Consider the following 23610-nt stretch of genomic DNA (forward strand, 5'->3'; position numbering starts at 1 on the left):
TTCGGATGTGTACGCGTCAAGTGTCTTTTGGTAAGGCGCACTTTTGTCGTAAGGGTACGTACATATTTGTGTTGTTTTTTTTTAATTTCCGAGTATACCATTTTTTTTCTTGAAAGCATTTTTTTATTGTTCGTTATTTAGAATACTATTACTCGTATATAAATGCGAATAATACAACTATGTACTTTTTATAGACATGGCGGGGCTTTTTATATCACCACGTCATTTGAATATTAATGTATTTTAATAATTATTTGTAGATACATAGGTACATCATGTCCAAACATGATATATATAATGTACAAATAATACATTTAGATCATTAATAAATAAATAATAAATAAATATATTAGGTCAAATCACACAGATTGAGCTAGCCCCAAAGTAAGTTCGAGACTTGTGTTATGGGATACTAACTCAACGATACTATATTTTATAACAAATACATATATATATAGATAAACATCCAAGACCCGGGCCAATCAGGAAAAGATCATTTTTCCATCATGACCCGACCGGGGATCGAACCCGGGACCTCTCGGTTTAGTGGCAAGCACTTTACCACTGCGCCACCGAGGTCGTCATTGGATTAGAAATAATGGCAATAATTATTTTTCTTTGTCAGTCACTCTTGACAAGTTGGTCGCGGTTGTGCGATGGTGCTGTTAAGGGATCTTAATAAAACTATAGAATAATTAGTCTGACTATAGGAATAGAGTGACAACATAGCTTGTGTGTCGTTTTTTAACTCCCGACGCAAAAAGAGGGGTGGTATAAGTTTAACGTGTCTGTCTGTGGCATAGTAACTCCCAAACGGATGAAGCGATTTTCGTTTAGTTTTTTTGTGTCATAGATAATTTTATCCCGAGTGTTCTTAGCCATGTTTCATGAAAACCGGTTCAGCCATTCAATTAATATTGAAAGTCGAGGGTGTTTTAATTTGTCTAACAAATAAACTTGTTTTCATTTATTTCAGTAATACAAGTGTGACCCAGCCTTAACCCTTTCGAGCAAACGTGAACGAAAACGAACCATCCGGTCTTTCCTATCCATTCTACGGATATGAAGATAGCGGCACAAAAAGTGCAACTCTGTCGCTACACGCGGGAGTTTGTGTTTTTTCCCATCTCTTTTTATTTAGTATCGATCCGCGACGTGCGAGAAGGAGGTACGATGTAGTGAGACTCATCCATCAATGCAAATGAGATGCATAATGCACATGTGATGATAAATACGTTTGCGAATTGAGATTTTTATTAACATGCAGTTTTAATGTGAAAATAATTTATAATTTCAAAGATATAAAGTTATTATTGTTTATCGTTAAATGTATTATTGAGTATGTATTTAGCAATACTAACCGTATGGCATGCAACAAATAATTTGATATAGTATGAATGACAGTCATATACATACATATAGCCCTATTTATCGGAGGCAGTAAATTAAATTCATATATCATATACCTTTACACCCTACATCTCATTACGGCAAAGTGGTGTTTTTACTACTCTCGGTATATAATATTTAATTTAAATTCTTTTGTCAAATAAAAAGTTTTATACATCTAAAAATAATGTACCTATTTTAATTACGATCCTGTGACCTGTCAACATATAAAAAGATCATCACATTTGCGCACAACCGTGTTTTGTTTTATTATCTTGAATTATCCATTCTTAATTTACAGTCACCTATTTCAGAGACTATAAAATGAAATACCAAAGTTGCAGATAAATATTCATGAGTATTAAATTGGCATAACTTTTTTTACTGCTGCCGTTGGCGGGAAATATGTTGCAGTTTCTGTGACATTTACTCATCAAATGGCGCAGCCCGCATATCGTGTGCGGGGTCCTTAGTCACCACCTACTTACCTTTAGTTCAGATTAGTCGTGTGTAACGTCGGGTTAACAGTTAACACTTTCGTGGACGCTCGACGACACACGGAGCTGACTATAGCATTCATACTCGCACGTTCGTGAAGTGTTGATAACTTGCTTTGGGGATGACTCTGTGCGATTGGTCAAATCACTAAATATTTGTTAATAATAATGTTTTTGCGACATTGGCGATTGGATGACATTAGGATGATTGGTTTAATGTTTCGTCTATCACTGGTAATGGCAACTGAGATATGATATCTATTTCTATACCTGAGATGACTTGATTGTCGTAAAACATGTAAACCATCGGACCACATGCGTAGTCGTATTAAAAATATGGAAATAAAAAATGCATTATTATAATAAATGGAACATATATATGAGAGAGTTATGTATATAACAAACCACAAATTCTCATAATATTGCCTATTTTCATGACGCTACGATCCTTGGAAGATGGTTAAATTAGTTACTTTACATTCTATTACATAGTTTCTTACATACATACAGGTCGACCTAATGAAAGCGTGTTAAAAACACCAATGCTCTTTTATTGTATATCTATAATCCTTATACAAATAGCTGTGTTTCTAGTGTGTATGTGAAACGTCATCAAACAAGTGTGCCATGGTCATTTCAGGTCACACATTACTTGATTGTGGCAATCTACTTCGGTAATAAGTACCAATATAGTATTCATTGTGATCAAGCGTCGATGGTTTTTCAAGCATTTTAAACCTTTCTCGATGGCTTGACAACTCGTCATCATGGTATACATTATATGATAATGGTATATATTACTATAATATATACATAAGTAGATCTACATGGATTCTTATGAAACCGTAGACCTCCGTTGTAGTTAATCGCGTGTAATATTTATATTTAATGTCATCATACGTATTTGTAGATATAAGCGGTATGAGTTTGAAGGTTGTCTTTAAATTAGCGTCATTTTTAAAAGAAATATTATTTATTGTTTGTTTTGTAATAACTTACCAAAGCTTCTTCTTTTCGTAGATACCAATCTATGAATAGAAGAAGCGAAGAAGAAGCGTAAGATAAAATACAAGGTGAAACAGATATTAAAAGCCAGTCATATTTATATAAAACAAGAATGTCCCTCATAGCGCTCGTTTGGACTAGTGTCAAATGGCGCACTCGTCACTTGACTAGAACATTCCACTCGTCCAATATGCACCAAAACTTATCATGCTATAAAATTTTTATCGCCTTATAATTTTAGTCTGTCTGTCCGTTCTTGCGACCAATCAGAGCCGAGGCATTACCGGCTAAGTTATGATTGAATTGCCATCAACATAACCGTATTTTAAGATAAAATCGACCATGTTTATTGCATAAGGATTACCTTTATTTTATTACGGGAATGCGACTCCTAAGAAACTGCGGGTATTTTTATTAAAAGTCTTTATTTATTGGCGGTTATGTCAAACGACTTCAATAAGATATTGTTGGAACTTATTATAATACAAACACAAGAGTTGAACTCATTAAGTACTAACGAGAATTCAGCTTTGTGTGGTTATAAATAACATAAAACCTCTTGGAACTTTCTGCAGTGTGCTTACCGAGACTTTGCTATTTACTTCTCACAATCGAGTCGATTCGCAGTGAGATGAAGCTAACCAATCACAGGGCGTCATTGTGACGCAACGAATACCACACCGCAATGTGATTGGTCGGTTCGATGCGTCTCACTTCGTCTCGACTAGATAAGTGAGATGTGAAATGCAAACCCAAACTTAACCCTCAAAAGTCAACTTTTCATCTTCAGAATTCGGAATAGATTAAATTTTAATCCATTCAAAGTTCAGTCCTCATTAAACAATCTAAGAAATCTGCAAGTAAAATGGTCCAGTTACTTGCAATGTCTTCTTTGATTGAAGTCTGCAGCCGTGTCATGTGTCACAATTGAGATTCATGAGCACTGTGATGATTCACAGACGGTGCGAGTAATAGACGCCTGCGCAGGCCGTCTGACATGCTGTATTGATGGGATTTTTGACTTCGACATCATGACTGCTTCGCTTCATAATTTCGGTGAACTTGGGCGAACTCAGACGCGTATAAATGTACATTGCTGGCTGTTAATGTGAGCTTTGTATCAACGCAAGGAAAAGCTAACAATTTAACGTCGAATTCAAGTCGTGTTGATGTATTATTCTACAATGTTGGGCATCAGTGTCTTGTTTCGTGGTTATAACACACCCTTATGATCGAAATTTCTCAGGTTTGAATGCTGATTGCTGTTATTTGCGTATTCATGCTAAACCGTAATTTTACGGATATTTTTGAAAACAGATACTAATTGCTCTCCCTTGTACAATCAACAGCACATCAAGTTACCCAGCATGAACCACTATGGCATGGCGGGGTAATAGGCGAGTTTGCCGAGGCGAGTACCAATGTATAGTAATATTGGTCCACCAATTGCAGACGCCCGATGTATTCTTTCACCGAAAGCAAGTTTCGGTCTATTAAAATTACTATACATGAGTCAGATTAGTTTACAAATTTATGTGACACGAGTAGGATTTGAACTTTGAACCGTTCGGTTCTTTAACCACTGGGCCACCACCGCAAGTCAGTTGTTTTCATCCAGTGGACAAACCTAAAAACAATAGCCGTCTGGCCTCACCATTTGTGTGCCATTTGTCTGTCTGTCTGTATGATTTGCGAGCGTCACTCGTGGGCAGTAATTGAGGAGCTGTCACCAACTGTTGCTCGAGATAGATATGTCACGCGGGTTCGCTCATGCATTTAGTCTTTTGACGATTGAGAGCAGAAATTTTAATATTCTTGCTTATTATTTTGTACCAGCGGCCGGAATTATACTATCTATTGGTGAAAACCGCATGAAAATCCGTGAAGTATTATTGGCTTTATAGTTTATATTAACTGTAAATCGATCTTGTTTCCAAATAAACTTTCCAACATGTCCAATGGAAGCTGTTTCCATAATAAACCTCAACAGACAACAGATATCGCAAATAATATTTAAACGTATTAAAACACATTTAAAACGCCGCAAACACTTAACCTTGATCTTTTGTTCCTAAGTAGGTAATTAATTTAAAAAAATAATGAATTCACGTTATTCTTATAATTTTACGAAACGTGGCTCTGTCACACCAGTCTGCTCGTAAACTGTCCATTTGTGTTATTAAAAACTCTTAAGATCATTATTGAACATTAAAAATACACCTGCAATTGCTCTCAGTAGTTATAATTGTAACTGGGGTAGCCATTTTGATATGCCGTAGGTTAAAGTGTGCTCTAAACCGTTCAGGAGTTCCCTCGTTGTTTACCGATCAATAGCTATACATTTTACGCTATTTGAGAAGGATTAATATACCTACTTTATGAAATGATTGAATAATCAAACCAAAATATCCACGAAGTAGGTATTGGTACTCTGGCCATAGTTTTTTCTAAAAAACGTATGTAATATAGCTAGATATTAGACGTGGTATCTTCACAGTTACTCGTAACCTAATATTACAAATCCTGTCGCCTTCATTCCGAATATGCGCAAACGCAGACTACAAATTAATGCACACAAACATACACCTAAAGATCATGGTAATAAAATGTATATTTGTATGGCTAATAGTCAAGATCACAGTGGTCTTATTAAGCGCGAGACAGGCATCAGCATCCATCATAATTTTGTCTCATCTTGTAATGCAGCCGACATGTACTCATACGTGTATAAAATTATAGTGCACTTTAAGTCGGCGAGTTGTGTACTCTGCAGAAGATACGACATATTATTTCGTCTTGAGAATGATCTTTTATCATATCAAAATACAGTTATTTCAGTTCTGCCATACCAGCCAATTTTGTTCCATTCATAACCTATCCTTAGCGTTTCCCCTTCATCGGTCCGCTTTCATGGACGCGTCATTTCAAGGAAGACCTTTGGCAGACCATTAGACCTGGTATTATCTTCCGGATACTATACAAAGAGATCCTCGGTTGCTTTCGCGGTTAGGACGCCCCGTTAGCAGCGTAAAGGTATACAATTGTAATATTTTCTTGATTATAAGAAACCATATAAACACAGACACACACGTACACACATATTACAATTCCATAATAGTAAAGCAAATGTGCTGCACATGAATTCTATGCGCACGCGCCCTAAGTCTTGCGTGTGCAACCAGCATTATGAATTCTCTGTCTGTCAACTGTTCATGCGTAGAGAACTGTCCATACAGTCTGCAATTCAATTTTCTCAATAGAATTCTTTGTAGCGGTAATAGCGGCGAATTTGCAATGTCTTTAGAAAGGTTGATGTGCTGTCTACCGTACTTGACCAGATTAGCAGTTAGAAAGCTGATGAGTCATTAGACAGGACATTCTGAGGTGAATCTAGGAATTTCTCGAGGAAAACTCTAGGTTGAAAGGCCAAGTAATTAATTTCTTGAGCTTAGTAATAGCGTACTGCGTTTGGAAGATTTGTGGCTACGATTTTGAATTTAAATCCAGAATCTCTCTTTCATATGAGAGATTTCTTGGTTCCTTCCCGGCCGCTGAGTTTCGGAGCCCAGAGTCCGCTTTAATTTCTATCATAATTTTTATTATCCTCATCGGATATCTGGATATGTTTTATCGTCTTTGAATTCGATTCTGCATCCTGACTTTGGTAAATCTAACAAAAATTTCTAACAAAACTTTTTTTACGCCCCGTGATGTTTTGACGGCTTACCCGCTAGACTGGTTTTGGTGAAATAATGTATTTCGAAAATACAATACGAGACAATTTTAAATCAGTTTAGTCATTTCAGCTTCTGACAATTCTTGCTTGTAATGTAATTTTTATATTTACTAACGGTCCGTCACACCACCTACTCCTTCTTCAGGAAATACACTGTCTATTGGTGGAAACCGCATGAAAATCCGTGCATTAGTTTTTGAGTTCATCTCGAACAGACAGACTTATATGGGCTTTGTTATACGTCTTCTTACTACTTATATATATATATATATTTGTTACTCTTTCACGCAAAATCTACTGGCCCGATTGTTATGAAATTTGGTACACGGATATAATATAACATGGAATAACACATAGGGTACTTTTTATCCTGAAATTCCCCCGGGAACGAAGCCCCGGAGCGCAGCTAGTTCATAATATGTAAATGAGAATTTATTTGAAATTTTTGAACACATAAACTCTGAACACATTACCCTCCTTTTTCGATAAGCAGCAGTAGGTATCAAACCCCGCCAGTATCAAAGCTAAGGGCCCTACACACACCAAGTGTTCACAAAATCATATCAACTACACGCTCTTCACGTGTCAATGACAGCAGGTGATTGCAGTCATTATTATCGGACACGGCCAATCGTGATTGCGATTTAGATTTGTAATTACATTTTGACGTACAATTAAATGTTTTCATCAATTTAAATTAAATTATCTTTGTAGGTCTGTCGCAAAACATTCCTTTCGCGAAATATTGTATGCAAGCAACCTCTAACTCCTTTTGTATCCCTATAAGAATGGAATTATCAAAGACCTATGACAGTATTATTCTTTTTGACTAACCACAAACGTAAATCTAAAATGTTATAAGACTCACTTCAATAATAAGGAAGTTTCATACAAACTTACACTCCTTATTTCTCCCCTTTCGGTATACCTATATTCTAATCCAGACGACAATCTATCTCTGTGCCGAATTTCACTCAGATCCGTTCAGTAGACTTTGTGTGACGCGCGTACAAACATACAGACAGATCTAAAAAAAATTGTTTTGGCTTCTAGTGACCCTAATTCCTCTTCAATTTTTTTTCGCAAATATCTCCTATGTACAGACATAGTCCAGTTACAGTTTTATTATAAGTATAGAAGTATAGATTTTATATATAATTGTGTCTCGACTTGGCGTGTACTCGGTTGCACTATCAAGCTTGTAATGAGGATTGAAAGTCATATAATGTTAGATGCAAATTGCTTGTAGTAACAGATTTATATGTTAAGGCTATTTTCAGCAGTGGTTGGTTGTGTATGATAACAATGAATTTCAATAAAAATATTCGTGTAGAGTGACAAACCAATGTTTCTCGTCATCTCCCTCTCTTCATAGTCGTATTCCTGTTGGCGGAGGGTCGTGGTCATTACGTGTAAAGAAACACACAGCGACTTTCTTAGCACTATTAATGGAGTGGTATGCCATTGCCTTCTCCATTTCACACACAAGTTAATAATCAACCAGTGTGCAGGTTTCCTCACGATGTTTTCCTTCACAGGAAGCAAGTGGTGGTCGATGAAAACTACTATATGAGTCAGATTGGTATACAAACCATGAGTTTGTATACACATAAAGGATTCGAACATGGGACCTTTCGATCCACAGGCGGGCGTATTAACCTTTACACCACCATCGCTTCCGTCATCATTTGAATGTAAAGAAATCTATGCATTTTTTAATTAATAAAGTGATGAACACACGTGCAAATCGGCTAAAATTTCTGAATCAATGAATAACAGGTTGAGGATGTTAGATGCAAACAAAGAGGTTTAATCCAGCTTATTGGAGTTAATTCAGCTATTAGCGCAATCAGCGTTGCGGGAGACAGGTTAGGTAATTATATTATTGTGAATTAACTATTTAGAATAAGGACTACCGCAATTTTTTTTCCTTCACATGTTTTTAATATTCTAATTAATAAGATAAGTAATTGGAAGTGATTTCAATGTTTTTTATATGTTTTCGCATTCGATTGTTTAGTTAACTTCAGGTTTAGTTTTCGGTTTTCTTTATCCGATTTTGGGTTTCAAATTGTTTACACGTTCGGGTTAGGATATATTAAGAACTGTTTACAATGAATTTTCGAGTGTCGGCATAATAAGACTGATTGGCACAATGAAACAACAAACAACAAAATTTCCGTTTAAATCTGAACACTCAGAAATATTAAAACGACAAATTAATAGTATTAATACGTCATTATTTAACAGAGCCCTCGAGTCAACACACCGTCAAGTTTACTATCGACGCCGCTTGGTGGCGCTGCCGGCGATGACGTCACGAGCCGCCATTTTGAATATGTATAATTTGACGGGCAGCTTTGACAGACGACATTTAATTAGCGACCCCTCATTACCTGGATATTGGCGGATATTGATATTGGACGCTTCAAAAAGTTCGACACGATTGTTTTTCGACTTTGTATGAATTTCTATTGATTAGCTATCTTTCTGTATTCTTCTTCTTTTCGAGTCGACAGCTATTAATATAATTTAAGGCTAAGATGTGACCACTTTTGTTCCACTGTCGTTTGCCTTGTAGAGGCCTCCGTGGTACAAGAATGGGACAGTAAGAGCACAAAAATAGGTGAGCCATTGAAGCAAGGTTGTGGCTAGTAGGCTAACACCAGCCTGTCTGAAGACTTTATGTAAGTATGATATTAGGTTATCTTCGTTATTCGACAATCATATAGTGTTTACTTCGTGGCCATTCAAGAAATGCAATATAGACAATATAACAAATTTGGTCTTATATTTTAGTGAAATTGAACTATAAATTCTCCAATGGTAAATTTTTACATTTCAATTTGTTTTCTTTGGACGCATTTTAATTTTGATCCATGCAGCAACCTACACGTCACACGCGTGGACATTATTCATTGGTGTAAAATTTAAAAATGGAGGCAACGATTGGCGCACTCGTGTTCAGAAGTCGTGCGGTGTAAAACACCATTACTTTTTCGTTAATAATTTGCAGTTGATTCGTTCGGGTCCAGGGTTTATTAATAAAGCCTTAATTAAGATCTCTGTCACCACTGGCACTGATTAATTTGAATGATTCCGTTAATTTGCTTGATTAAAAATATGTCAGCGTATTTTTTAATTAACAGTATTTTCATATAATTTTGTCTGTCGTTCTTGCTCTTTATGAGGCCTACTTACTACATGAAGTTTGAATAAAAAGTATAAAAAAAATATATGCTCTTCTGAACCTTTCAACTGCTGTGAGGCAATTGAGGAAATCTTTTCTAAATCTTGGATAATAGACGAGAGGTAAATAAGAAAGAAGTGTTTCCTTCATCATCCGTGACTGTCCATACACCTCTCACCCAGTGAGAAACAGTCAAACCAAATTGAGATTTCAATAAACAAGCATAAGTTTGTAAGCTTGTTAAGTTTTTTGTCACCATTGTGACAAATTTACAGATGAGAGGCCAAAGAAGAAACGACGCGAGGATCTCGATATTTGCCAACGAGATTTTGTTCATTATTGTTTTCTTTCTTTTCGTGGGTGTTACTGCTGATATTGGTGTCAGATTTTTTCAAGTCGCTTAAAGGCATCTGACATGAGTTAACGACTACCTTACCTACCGATATCAAGTGGCAAGATTGTTGTTTTGAAAAGAATTATGTCAAGGTCGAAACATTCATTCAGAAATTAGATCTTCACATGCACTTTTTCATGTCAAATTTTAAATTATACAGTATTTCTATAAAATATCTGACTTTACGGAACGAAATGCAAGAAATGTCTAAATAAACTCTTTTAAACAGTGTTTGTCTGTATCATGTCAGAAGGGCTTACCATTATTGTTTTTTAATATTTTTAAGTGGTAGCAAATGGATTAAGCACGACAGCGAGAAAATATATGTAAATTGAAAAATGAATGTAAAGTAAATGGAATTCCAAAAAAGGTTTTCATCTATCTTATTTTTATATTTTGTAACAACTATTTTTGAAAACTCGTCATTTCCTTTTCGCAGACGTTACCGATCCCCAATCTAGCACAGCTCAGACGCGTCTCAGAAAGAAGCGTGATAAATCTGTCAAAACGTCACGAGCTGAGTTATGACGGTGACGGACTGATTTGTGCATTATGCTGCAAAAAATTGTGGCTTGGATCAAAATTGGACGTTATTTTGATCTGTTTAAAGTTGGTAATTGGTTGGTTTCGAGTTTAAGGGACAGCTGGGTTAGCTTTCTAGTTGTGTGATAATGATAATTTACTGCGCAGATTTTTTTTTTTAATTGGTGTGTTCAGATTGTTGAAATGGTAGGTTATAATTTGGCCTGAGGATTGTAATATTCGATTATAGTCATAGAATTTAATATTCTTGTTAACTTTGTTTAAAATTAACAAATAAAGGGGAAAAAAATTAAGATGTTTGAAGCACAAATCTCTTATATGAAAATCTGTAAAAATTGTGAATGTTGTAACAAAACGATTGTGTGTTATAAACTGTAATTCAACGGTAATTGCAAAAAATATATATATATTCTAAAATGACTAAATTATGACGTATGACAGTCAAAATCGAATCAATCACATTGGATATGTGAGTAGTTACGTTGTTCAAAAAAAAACATCTCGGTGCTAATTTTTCGAGAAAACGTTGAAACATTGTTCGAATGTGGTCCTTGTCTAATCTTGTTTTGTTGTCTCTGTCTCCTTGTCTTGTCCTTTAGTACTATTCCATAAAATTATGAATATCGCAACGCTGTGCAATACGCATATTGTAACAATTTGCGCCATCTTGTAAACAATAATACAACACTAACTTAAACTTTCACTTGTTTCTTTGAATTGTTTATGAATGGTTATTGGAAAAAACATGTTTTTTCAAACTCACTTTTGTTCAAAAGGTGGTATTGTAACTATCACCCAATTTGTACAATGTTATTTATTTTATTCATTACATTATCTAACGTATTCTAATAATACTAAGTAAATTATACCAAGCAATCTTTATTGCTGTTAGCATTATCATAAATAAATAAATATATTAGGTCAAATCACACAGATTGAGCTAGCCCCAAAGTAAATTCGAGACTTGTTATGGGATACTAACGATACTATATTTTATAACATCTTTATATTTTATAACAATCAGAAAAAGATCATTTTCCATCATGACCCGACCGGAGATCGAACCCGGGACCTCTCGGTTCAGAGGCAAGCATTTTATTTTGTCACAGTGCCACCGAAGTCGTCAAATCATAGACTAGAAATATAGCCACGTAATGAGTATTATGAAGCTAAAGCACGGTGCATTTGGTCGTTTAGATCTGCTTTTCTAATTAAACTCAATGACAAAAGTGTCAAAGTAAAAAAATGTGAAAACTTGAGACGCATCATGGTGGGCAGGTGCCTCACCGTATCGGCTGTCAAAACTTGTAAAATATCGCCACAGCACAGCCCGTTGGCCCTATAGGGATAGGGAGATCTACAAGATTTATTCCGAGTCTACAATGGGAATGTTTTAATTCCTTTCATAGGGAGATTTATGTTGGGACAGATGCGACCACTGTGCATGATAACGCCTTAAAAATAGTGATGTAGACGTCAGCAAGGCTCTTATCGGCGACTCTGTTGGTTAGGTCGGGAGTAGAGGGGAATAGCTGCCGCAGACTTTTCGATAGGGCGTAGGAAATCTTATAGAAAAGTAGGAATTACTGTTATGTGTTTTTTTTAATTTTATTGAAAACTAGATGTTGCCCGGGACTTCGCTCTCGTGGGAATTTTGAGATAAAATATGGCCTATAGCAATCTTGAATAATGTACCTTTCTAATGGTGAAATTATTTTTGAAATAGGTTCGGTAGTTTCGGAGATTGCCCGCCTCTAACATACAAACTCACAAACGCTTACCTCTTTATAATAATAGTATAGAATGTCAATTGGTTGTCTCAATTACTAATAGTATCACTGATGTGTTATGGAATTATTGAGAGTTATAATTGCGGGGAAAAATATATATTTAATTGTTGGGTATGAAATATATATTTAATTACAACATAATCAGTTTAAAGTTATAACATTAACGAAATATTAAAATCAGTCTAACATCGGTAAAACGTAATAATACCAGAACGAGCCTCCTATCCACACTTAACCATTCCCATTTAAACCAATTCAAATAACCAATCCACGGCTATACCATCTCATAACCAAGCAACGACCGATTAATGGCTTAAGAAATACCTGATCCCCGTAAAAAAACATTTACGATCGATTAATACATACTTAAACTGAATAACTTTAATCAAAATCAAAGAAACAAAAAACAAAAGTTACGAGTTCGGACCACTTAATAAATTGTCTGTCGCTACGAAAAAAGGCTTGATCCGAGTCACCATAACACTATGCTGCAGAGTTTATGATGATGCCCTTGAGTCTGTTATCGGCCCGACGCGGACGATTCTTTATTGACACTATAAATGCTGGAAACACACGGGCGGATGTTGCGAGCGGCTACGCTGAAATACGGTAGCCTTCCCATTTAATGCCTACTAGCACTTAATAGGATAGATTTTATTGCGGCACGTTTAATCTATGTGTTTTTATTACACTGAATCATACCCCTTTAATTGAGCCCTGCGAAGATTTGTTGTTGCCGATAGTTGTAAATAAAATTAATTCGATTTTAAAATTTCTCCAGCTTTAATACCAGCCCGGCTCACATCAACTGATAATTTTATTGCATTTTTCGTGCAAACGTTAAAACAATTATAAAGTTCTGATACTGCAAATATTTTGATTAGATTTCTTGTGTTTATGTTTGAACCACTTAATGTCCTTTTAACACGTCGTAAAATATTTTACGAGCAAAAATATCCATTTAAATAGCAAAGTGTTCACTGCGTTTCTATTTTGATAAGCATTATCTTTTATAGACGCGCACTGATTTATTATAAAACTTGACATTTGAAAATCTTGTCCTACTTACTTGTAAATTGCCTATAATGTGACATTGGCAACACATAGTTGTATTAGTAAATGGTGCACGAAATACATTTTCTTAAAATAACAAAAATATTCGATTAATAATATTTTATTAACTTTATCTATATTGCTTATAAATATATATTTTTTTACAGAAATAGTTACGACATTTTTATTCTTATTTGTCTTAGAAAACTATGGTCTAACGAACGCTAAAGTCAGCTTTACGTCGCCGTATGTCTCCAATCTGTCTGATTTATATGTACGTGTGTTCATGTGAGACTCCGGCGGACCAACCGACCGCCACCGGCTCAATAATCGTTAAGACAACGTCCATCCTTTACGGGGTTCGAATTCGAATATACTTTCAATGGGAAATCGTCAATACTTATTCAAAAAGATTAGTGCATTAAAATAGTTGCTTAAACTCTCACCGCACGGACTTATCCCATATGATGAATTAAGTAGTGAAATAAATTAAATAAGGCTATATATCCTACAAGCGGCGTCCCGGGGAGTCGCTCCCTTGGGAATTTCAGGGTAAAAATTATTTTATGTGTTATTCCCGGTTATATTCTACCCGTGTATCAAATTTCATAACAATCGGTCCAGTAGATTTTGCGTGACACAGTAATAAACATACATACACACATACATCCTCACAAGCTTTAGAATTTACAATATTGGTAGGACTTATCGTTTAAAAATTTGTGTTTAAAAAAGTGTTTGCAAAAATAAATGAGTTACGACCAATTTTGGTTGATAGTGAATTTTATTTTCTAAATATATATTATGTTCTCGTATGTATATATATTTAAAATTTACATACAATGTTTTATAATATTTTATTTGGAATACTGACAGCCATATATACTACATACCTATACTTATGAAAGGAACACTATATTTTTCTTTTTAAAATTATGTGAGTTGACAAACTGAAAGACATTGTCTCAACTCATCCCACAGGATAAATTTAGGTCCGAGACTGAAACTGGGGGCTGAACTTCAAGAATTTCGATCCGTTATGACGTTTCGATCGCCGGCCGATGTCGCCTGTGCTTCATCATCGGTTTATCAGACTGTAATGTACACTGTAAAGTAGACTTTATTATTATAGCAAAAACTAAGTACTGAGGAAGGCACGCTGCAGTGCCGAGCGAGAGTATCTACGACAGAGCGGAGAATCTGGATGTAAATTCTGCTAACGTTAAGTAGTTCAATATTTTCATGCAATCAGAACTACTATCGAGACACAATATTGGCTATATAATGTTTGTATATATAGCTAAAATACTGGACGAAGAAATTGATACCGAATGGCGCCCTAATTATCGTCTAATTAGTAATAATCGTTTGTTTATTTATTTATTTATTTTTATTTATTTATTCGTTTGTATCTTTATAGTACAAAAACACGTGGTAAAAGTACATATACATATAACAGAATAATAATTTCGCAAGTTTTAAAATGGATTTCATATCTTGGATTCATAACTTTGAGGCAAAGGCCCAACAGTGCGATACAACTCCGGGCTAAAAAAACTTTGAGGTATAAATAACCTTAAATATAATTTAAGGTAAATAAGGATTTCTTACGCGAGCTCTCTAAAACAAATCGTCATTAATATGAGAACACGACAAGATACGCTAAACAAATATGTATTCGAACGCTCGGTTTAAATCCATCCGTATTCGTATGTCCATAAGGCGGTAACGCTTATTTCAAACGGAAAATCTCGAGCGATATGTCAGTGAATTTATGAGAGTCGGCGGTTGACGTGTTTCGAGTGATTCGAATAAGCCCCTCGTAATAAATTCGATATCAAAAGAGACAATGTCGTAACGCGATACACGTTGATGCTACGATAACTCGATTTATGAGGACATACCCCATAACCATTGTTGGATTTGATTAATTCTGTTTTGTTTAAGATACGGTGTCGTGTTGGATTTGACGACGAAAAATATGTAGCCGGTAGACAACAGTTTTGTCTATTCCTGCGGCTTTCCTGTTTGGTCAACTTCGTTTGATATCTGCTGCCTTCTCCATTTCACACACAAGTTAATAAGAAACCAGTGTGCAGGTTTCCTCACGATGTTTTCCTTCACCCGAAGCAAGTGATGACCTATGAAAATGACTATACACGAGTCAGATTGGTATACAAATTCTTGTGTCGTGAGTAGAATTCGAACCTGGGATCTTACGATTCACAGACGGGCATCGTAACCATTACACCAACAACCCCACATTATGTGTGATTAAGTTTGAAACGGTGGACGGATTTTTGTACAGTTTACACCAATATATAGTCTGATTTCTGAGGTAGTTTGACAATTATAATTTAATGAGTTTACTAGAGCAAAGCCGGGACTAATTAATTATTAATGCTGGCGTCCCTAACTAGGAAATATGTATGTAATCAATAACTTAAATAAATAAAAATATATTAGCTACCTTACATATGGCTAACGCGTGACGTCGTGACATAACTCCTACGTTTAAGTATTGAAGAAAAAATTGCGCCTTGCAAAGGCCAAATTCTAGATTTCAAGGTCCACTGTGTCTATCGTGCTCGTTGTATCCATGATATATGCTTCGAGCTTGTATTATTGGGTGCCGTTAAATAAGGTCCATATCTGTGAAGACCAAATTCACTATACACTAAACGAGATACACATTTAGGTACATACAAATAAAGACCACAATTACGTACAAAAAAAATAGTATTCTGGACTAAGTTAGAACTGTTTAATTCATTACTATTTTGTTGTAAATCTCTATCTATCTTAACACAATTTTTGAACAGCACCCGCCTTTAAGATCAAATTAGGAAATTTCTTTAGACATTTCGTTTAATTTATCGACAATTTATATAAATTTTTCGGATTTTTGATATTTGACTCAATGATTTCGAGAAATGTAAGCATCAAGATTATCCGGCCGTGTTTCTGAGAACATGCCGCCCGAGCGACTCTACTTCGGGTCTCGCTAAGATTTATTGCTGTTTGTCACCGTTATTGAGAATGATATCATAATCGACCTTTTACATCCAACAACTAATTTTAATACATTGACGAATTAATTAACTAATATTCTAGTCTAGGGGACCTTATTTTGAAACGTAAATGTTATAATTGATGGCATGGATTATGCTTTTAGAAAGGAAGTTAAATCAAAGAACAAGTGGTTATTTATATCGAAATTGTTCTTGCCATACCTAGTTATAGATATAGTATCACGTCTTTATTCCCTACGGGGTAGAAAGAGCCACAAGACCGCTTTAGCTGTATATACGGTCTTGGTGGAATTGATATCAATTAGGGATGCCTGGTTATTATCAAATATGGAGAATATTTTCGAGAATCTCACCTAGTGTTCTACCAAATCCTCCCAAGCAGCAAAAATTAGTTTTTCAACATGTCCGCCAATGATTCTCTCTTGTCACCCTAATTAAATAGGTTACGTTCGCCTTTTCCATAGTATATCATCGTCCCTTCGTCATTTCTTTCTATTATTGTACTGATATGCTTGACAAGTGATTGTCTTCTTGTTGCAGATGAGAGGGAGTGGGTGCGTGGTGCGGTGGAGTTAGAGATGCGGTCCAAGCAGCAGCCCCGGCCCTCGTACCGCTGGCTCAACACCAACGAAAACGGTAAGTTATATTTTAGATAACGGTTTTATTATATTATTATACTATACATATTATGAAACAAAGTCTTCTACCGCGTCTGTCTGTTCGCGATAAACTCAAAAACTATACACCAAGTGTGTGTAAATATACTATCTTCCAGCTCTCTCTTTTATAAGGCAGTATTTCTCTAACTACTGGTAATTTTTCCAACGAGTTTCTCCTGTGATTAGTCGATAATAGTTTTACATCAACCGTAAATATCCCATGTTTCTAAAATTCTATTTAAATATAATATTATTCATGTTCATTCGAGAATTGTACGGTTGCCATCACTTAGTATAAATTATTACGGCTTATTAATATTCTAGTCTTGGTTCACATAACATTTTAATATCCAAACCAGACTTCCATCACTCTTTGTTTACATCCAAATAGAAACGTTACTTCCATGGTCATTTTCACAAGAATTTACCGAATTTCAACCTTATAACACACATAACAAGTTTCAATATTGAATTGAAAAATTCCATGGCAATTATCTACATTTCTGATAAATTAAGAACCAAAACATTTTAAGTCACAAGTTGAAGGGAGAGGGTTGGAATTTGAATGACAAATATGTCTGGACAACTGCACATATTAATTTGGGCACAATCGAATTCGGGAGCGTGACGAGTCTGGATATTCCACTAAAACGGGCAATAAATATAAAGTTACTGCCATAGAAAAAAGCGGTGTACGTCGCAAATGTAATACTGTGTAATAACTCATAGGTCTTTTTGTACGGAACTAAGCCACCGTGAAGCGATAAATATTATTTATTTTTGCTATTATACGCGGTTTTGTCAGTTGTAATGGGTGTAAAACTGAGAGCTGGTTCGGTGTGGCCACAGAACCCGAGGGTTGGAGTCAGTGGGACGGTCCTTCGCCTATAAAATAATGGAAAGATTGGATGAGTCCGCCACCAGAACATATCACATTATGTTTAGTAAAATATTTTTTGACATAATGATAAATAATATCTTACGCGTATCTTGATTCCAATAATGTCATGATACAAAATGAAATATATCTCCTAATAACTTTGACTCGAATCCAGAGTCTGATTCTATTAAATATTAATTGAATACTTCAATAAATAAGAATCATTGGATGTATATGTCAGTTATTCACTAATAATACACAAAAGATAATTCGTCAGAACAAGGTCATTTCTACATATTTTAAACAAAATCAAAACTAGTTACTATTAGTTTACGTGATAACACAATGTATCTGGAAGAGAAGAACGGACTGTGGTAGTCGACAGCCCTAAAAATATTTCCGAAATGTCTGTCTTTTGTTTACATAACCAGGGATGCAGAATCACTTTTCAATCTAAAATCAGCATAACACACAACATAAAAACTCCTTTTACAGTCTAGTAATTTACGACTTGCCACCGACTGATTCACAAGCGACCCGCTTATTGCCAAATGCCTATTGTTTGGCCACGACATAAGACTTCTGTGAAAGGGACTTTACTTTGAATTTATTATTTGTAAATTAGTCATGCTTGGATGCAAGTTTAATATTTTTTTAATAATGTCTTTTAAAATGTTGTTAAATTTTTAATTATAGAAATATAATTAAAAATAGGTATCTAACTTAATAAAAATATAGGAGAATATAGGGAAGTTGTACATTATTCTTGATTGACGCGTATGCGTATGCACATTCTTCCTGTTATATTTTTAATTTTTTTGTAAAACTGAAGCGTTTGAAAATAACGTCGATTTTAAAAAAGTTTAATGTTATTCTTCACCTGCGTTTTGGAATTCGACAGAAGACTTAGCAACGAAATAATAATACTAGCCTAAATATAAATTTTGACATCAATATTAATTGCATCCGATGTCGAAATAAAAAAATGTTTGCATATTGCATACGCAGTTACATTGTTAGAAGTCATTTCCATAAAACAGCCACCAATCTAAGTGCTAAACGTTGCGTTTTTTATTAATTTTTTTTTGCTAAATCAATAGCAATTAAACTCCATTCAAATCCGTTGACTTGTCATAATTGAAATACAACAATGGCGTCATAAAACCAATGGTTTTACCGTCGATTGCCTGCCAAGGTGCCGGGTAGCACCGCGACTGTCAACTGCATTGTGTATCCCCGTACTGGAAGTGTTGTAATAATATGTGTCCATATAGACCTAATGGCGTGGTAATAGAGGCGAATTTGAAATGATTTCGGCTATGTTCCGAAACAACAGTAGCCGGTCTCACTCATAAATCAATCAATCACATTTACGAGAGCAAACTCAAGGGCTGTAAAAAAGGGTTAAGACAAGACTTGTATCGAAGATGGGTTACAATGCGACTGAAAGTGGTCCTATTCAAAATGCCCAGTGTCATTCTAATGGGTTTAAGAAGGTGGAGGAAAAAGTTATCTACTTATATTTTCGGTTACATTCGAGGCTGTGACGCAGCGAAGTCTGGGCAGTGTAAAAATTAAAGTTTAAAATCAGCTTCAGCTGCTTGTTTGACGATATTGGGAATACTATTGTTTCATGTCAGTTGCCAATGGGTCGTCTCGTATGACACCCAGAGCAGGAGGTTACGGAGAAGTTCTATTTTTTTATTTATTCATTCATAACAACTAGTTTATTATATAATCAAATTAAATAAAAAAAATATTTAATTATATCTATACAGTAATCTGCTTTATTCCGGATTTTTTCTCACTCCAGAGTTTTTAGTTGCTCAAGACTGTTTCTTTTGGTAAATTAAGACGTTAAAACGCCCGGGCTTCTACCCATGGTGGTGTCGTCGTAAACGAGTGTGGTTTATGGTGAGTTTGTGGGTTTACAATTGTTTCTCACGGGCGTAAAAACGGTGATAAAGTGCGGTCAAGTTATTGTAAAGGGTTGAGTTTTGAAAGTTTTACGTATTTATTGCACTTTGTAATTGAGGTGTTCGGGTATGTGCTTTTTGTTTGTCTTTGGAACAGCAAGGCGAGAAATTATCGTTGCAAGATTGGTAGACCAAAGCAGTCATACTATGTATAAAATAACGGGCCGTCTCGGCTTTGCTCGCTGTTAAACCGTAATAAATTTTTCAATTTTTTTTAAACCTTCTTCAGAGATCATATTATCTATCTGTAAAAATCCGTTCGTTTTTGAGTTCGCGTACGTGCAGGCAGACGCGAGTTCATTTTCAGACTATAACTTGACTAATCTGTTCTTCTTTGTGTCGATACCATCCAACGGAATGGAAAATTTGAATATATTGATTTTTTCCATGAAAAGTGTTTGGCCACGTTTTTCGCATCTTGCCAATCTATTTGGTTCCAATTAAATCCGTAAAGGTGTAGGTAACGTCGAGCCGTCAAATTCACACCGTCATGTACGGCCATAAAACGCGCGAAACAAAAAACCAGTAAACTTCTGTTTACAAACATCGGTTAATCTTTACGATCTCGCCCGAACGCAGCCGAACGCGCCCGAACCTGATTTATGTAGTTTGAAATAGCTGCCGTCTTTATAAGGCCGATCGCCACAGAATTTACTGCTTCGTAGAGTTTTATAACTGATTTTATCAGTCGTAAAGTTTTACAAGCGATTCGGTTATTCATTAGTGTTTGTGACACGTTGGTGGCATTAGTGTATAGGCTAGTTAGTGTTGCCATTTCATAAGAATAGACTAACACCCGAAAGTTCAAAGTTAATTTTTTGACTCGGTGTTAGTGGACACGAGAGTAGGAAAAGGCCTTTTATTGTGAATTTCCAGGCTGGCACAATGGAAGTTTATATGTAATGTTATTTATTATTATTATTTTACTTAATATCGTTGCGTTAGTTATTGAATCTGTGTGATTTGTCCATACATATTTGTTTAGTTTCAAACAAGCCTCGAACTTGCTTTGGGCCTCACTCTATCTGTGTAATTTGTTCCTATTTTTTAATTGCAAATGGTGACATTACATTGCTTTAGATGATTCACAAGGCGTGTCATTTGTAAAAACACAATAAACCATTTTATTTCGGATATTCTTTTCTTTAAGTTAAAGAGTGTAATACGGCCAACAGCTCGCTGACCTTTTTGTAATTAATATGAAGTTTTGAATAATTTGTTTCTTATTCTATAATTTATTCAATACGTAATTTGATTTATTTTGATGTGTAAGCATTTTTATATCCAATTTTACGTGAATTATGTGTATCATAAAAATAAAAAAGTTTTCAAAAAGTCACGCCGTTAATAATGGCCATAAAACTAGCGATTGCGTATTAAATCATTAAAAATAGAACACGGGAGGTCGCGTCATGGCCGTAAAATTGTCGATAAACAAGGTAGCGATCGTAAATGTAGGAATAGGGTATCACCGGAGGCAAAGCCACGTCAATATCGTAGTCGATGTAAGGAAGAATTTAAAGGACGATATAGATTTAGAACGCCAAAAAATTTATATATATTTTTTTACATATAAAGACAGTAATTTCCGAAAAGATATAGACTGATTTATTTGCTGTTTTATAACCTAAAAAAAATGAACTTAAATTACTATCATATATTCATCATGGTGTTGAGTAAACCAGACACTGGCGATACTAACGCTTTGAATGGCCGAAAAAGACGCCAACACTTAGGTCCTCAAAATTTTTTATTGCATATTTATATGGAGATTTTCATCAGACACAGAAAGATACTGAATTAAAATTTACAGCATATTCTATTATTAGAACTCCATCATATAAATAATCATTAGATCGATCCTATATAATGTGAATATTTTTATTGCTGACAATGTAAACATTATTTAAAGCACTGATATAATAATATAAGAATCTTTACCTCTGGCCCCTCGTCTTGTGTCCGCAGTATGTGTGGCCTACCACCGGTAGCTTCATGCGACAATATGAGAAGATCTACTTTCAATACTTTGTTAATAAATAACACGTACATGACGTACGATTTCGATTTTATTTGTTTAAAATATTATTGCATAAAATTACAAAAAAAAATATATAAATAAATAGTGGACTTAACGCCATATGACGTTCTCAACAGTCAAGCATAGACCAAACAGTGATAGCATTGTGGTGCCATAAAGTTCATTGTAATGCGATTTTGTTGTTTACCCGCCAGTTAACACCTAGTTCACGTTCACATGTTCTTATACCCTGTGTTAGATTTTACCCGCGGCTTCGCCCGCGTGAATTTCTCAGCGAAAGCGGAACAGACATAATTTTCATACTAACTTTCACCCCCCTATTGTAGTAATCTGGGGGGTTGATTTTTGAAAAAAGAATAGCCTATGTTTGGACGGGGTTTTTAATTACATGAATAACAAATTTCATTAAAATCGGTCCAGCGGTTTAATCGTTAAAATAGAATAGACTAAGGGCCAAGGCTATGTTGGCAGCTGAAAGGCAAAAATAGCGTTCTCACGGCGAACCTTAGAATTGGCGCCGCAGCCCCAAATACAACAACACGCAAATATGAGAGAAAGAGCTTTAATTAAAGTACAGTTCATGTTACCCTTAGCAGGATGCGCTCAAGTTACAATCCTACTCGTTCGTCCATCAGGCTGCATCCTACTCGATCTACAGGCTAATCCTATTATCTGGGCGACATAAAATGGCATATTTAGTTGCGTATTGTGTTGCAGATTGCTATGGATTATGTGTCGCGACAAAATTGTCTATATATTGATATAAATGTATGTAAATAAATTGTCTGGTTTTATATCAACAGCTCTCGCATTTAATGCCTACCTGAAAGTAACTGGTGGTTCTCAGAAAGTGTCGACCGCTGCGGCCGCGCTGTCATTACATTCAAATTTTATCAAAGGCAAAAATTAGTTTTACTGTCAGACTTAAAAATAATTAATCTGTACTGTGGTAATGTCAATTTTATGAATTATTGATTTTGGAAACGATTCCTTCCTCAAGACAATTGACGGAATGTAATTAGGTACAGCGCGGCCGCAGCGGTCGAAACTCTGAGAAACACCAACTGCCAGTTACCTGTTAGATATTCTTTAATCATGAACTGATATGTAAATAAATCTATCTGAGATTTATTTTTTACTAGGCCGTACGTTACTACCTACCACTTGCTTGCGGTAAAGGAAAATACAATCAGGAAACCTGCACACCGTTTGACAATTTAAGTTCACTAGGATGAATTTCACATATTTTTTTTATAATGAATCTTTTTTTTTTTAATTACACATTTATAAAATTAACATTGTAACAGTACTTTACTTATTTATAAAATTATTTTAGGATAATTAAATTGATTACTGTGTATGGTACAATTTAATAAACACTAATGATAGCACACGGCGGCGTTCAGAACGCTTGATACTAAACGC

General features: G+C 35.2%; 1 protein-coding gene across 1 annotated transcript in view; it reads left to right on the plus strand.

The window, feature by feature from the left end:
• Positions 1-23610, plus strand: part of LOC128683416 (protein tiptop-like) — a 274085-nt gene that overhangs the window by 38582 nt on the left and 211893 nt on the right. Inside the window, exon 3 of the mRNA XM_053769044.1 lies at positions 17170-17265. Within this exon, the coding sequence (XP_053625019.1) occupies positions 17208-17265 (58 nt within the window). The 5' untranslated portion in view covers positions 17170-17207. The remainder of the gene's footprint in view (positions 1-17169; positions 17266-23610) is intronic.

The sequence above is a fragment of the Plodia interpunctella genome, chromosome 3 (genome assembly GCF_027563975.2).
Source record: "Plodia interpunctella isolate USDA-ARS_2022_Savannah chromosome 3, ilPloInte3.2, whole genome shotgun sequence".
In the NCBI taxonomy this organism is placed as follows: domain Eukaryota; kingdom Metazoa; phylum Arthropoda; class Insecta; order Lepidoptera; family Pyralidae; genus Plodia; species Plodia interpunctella.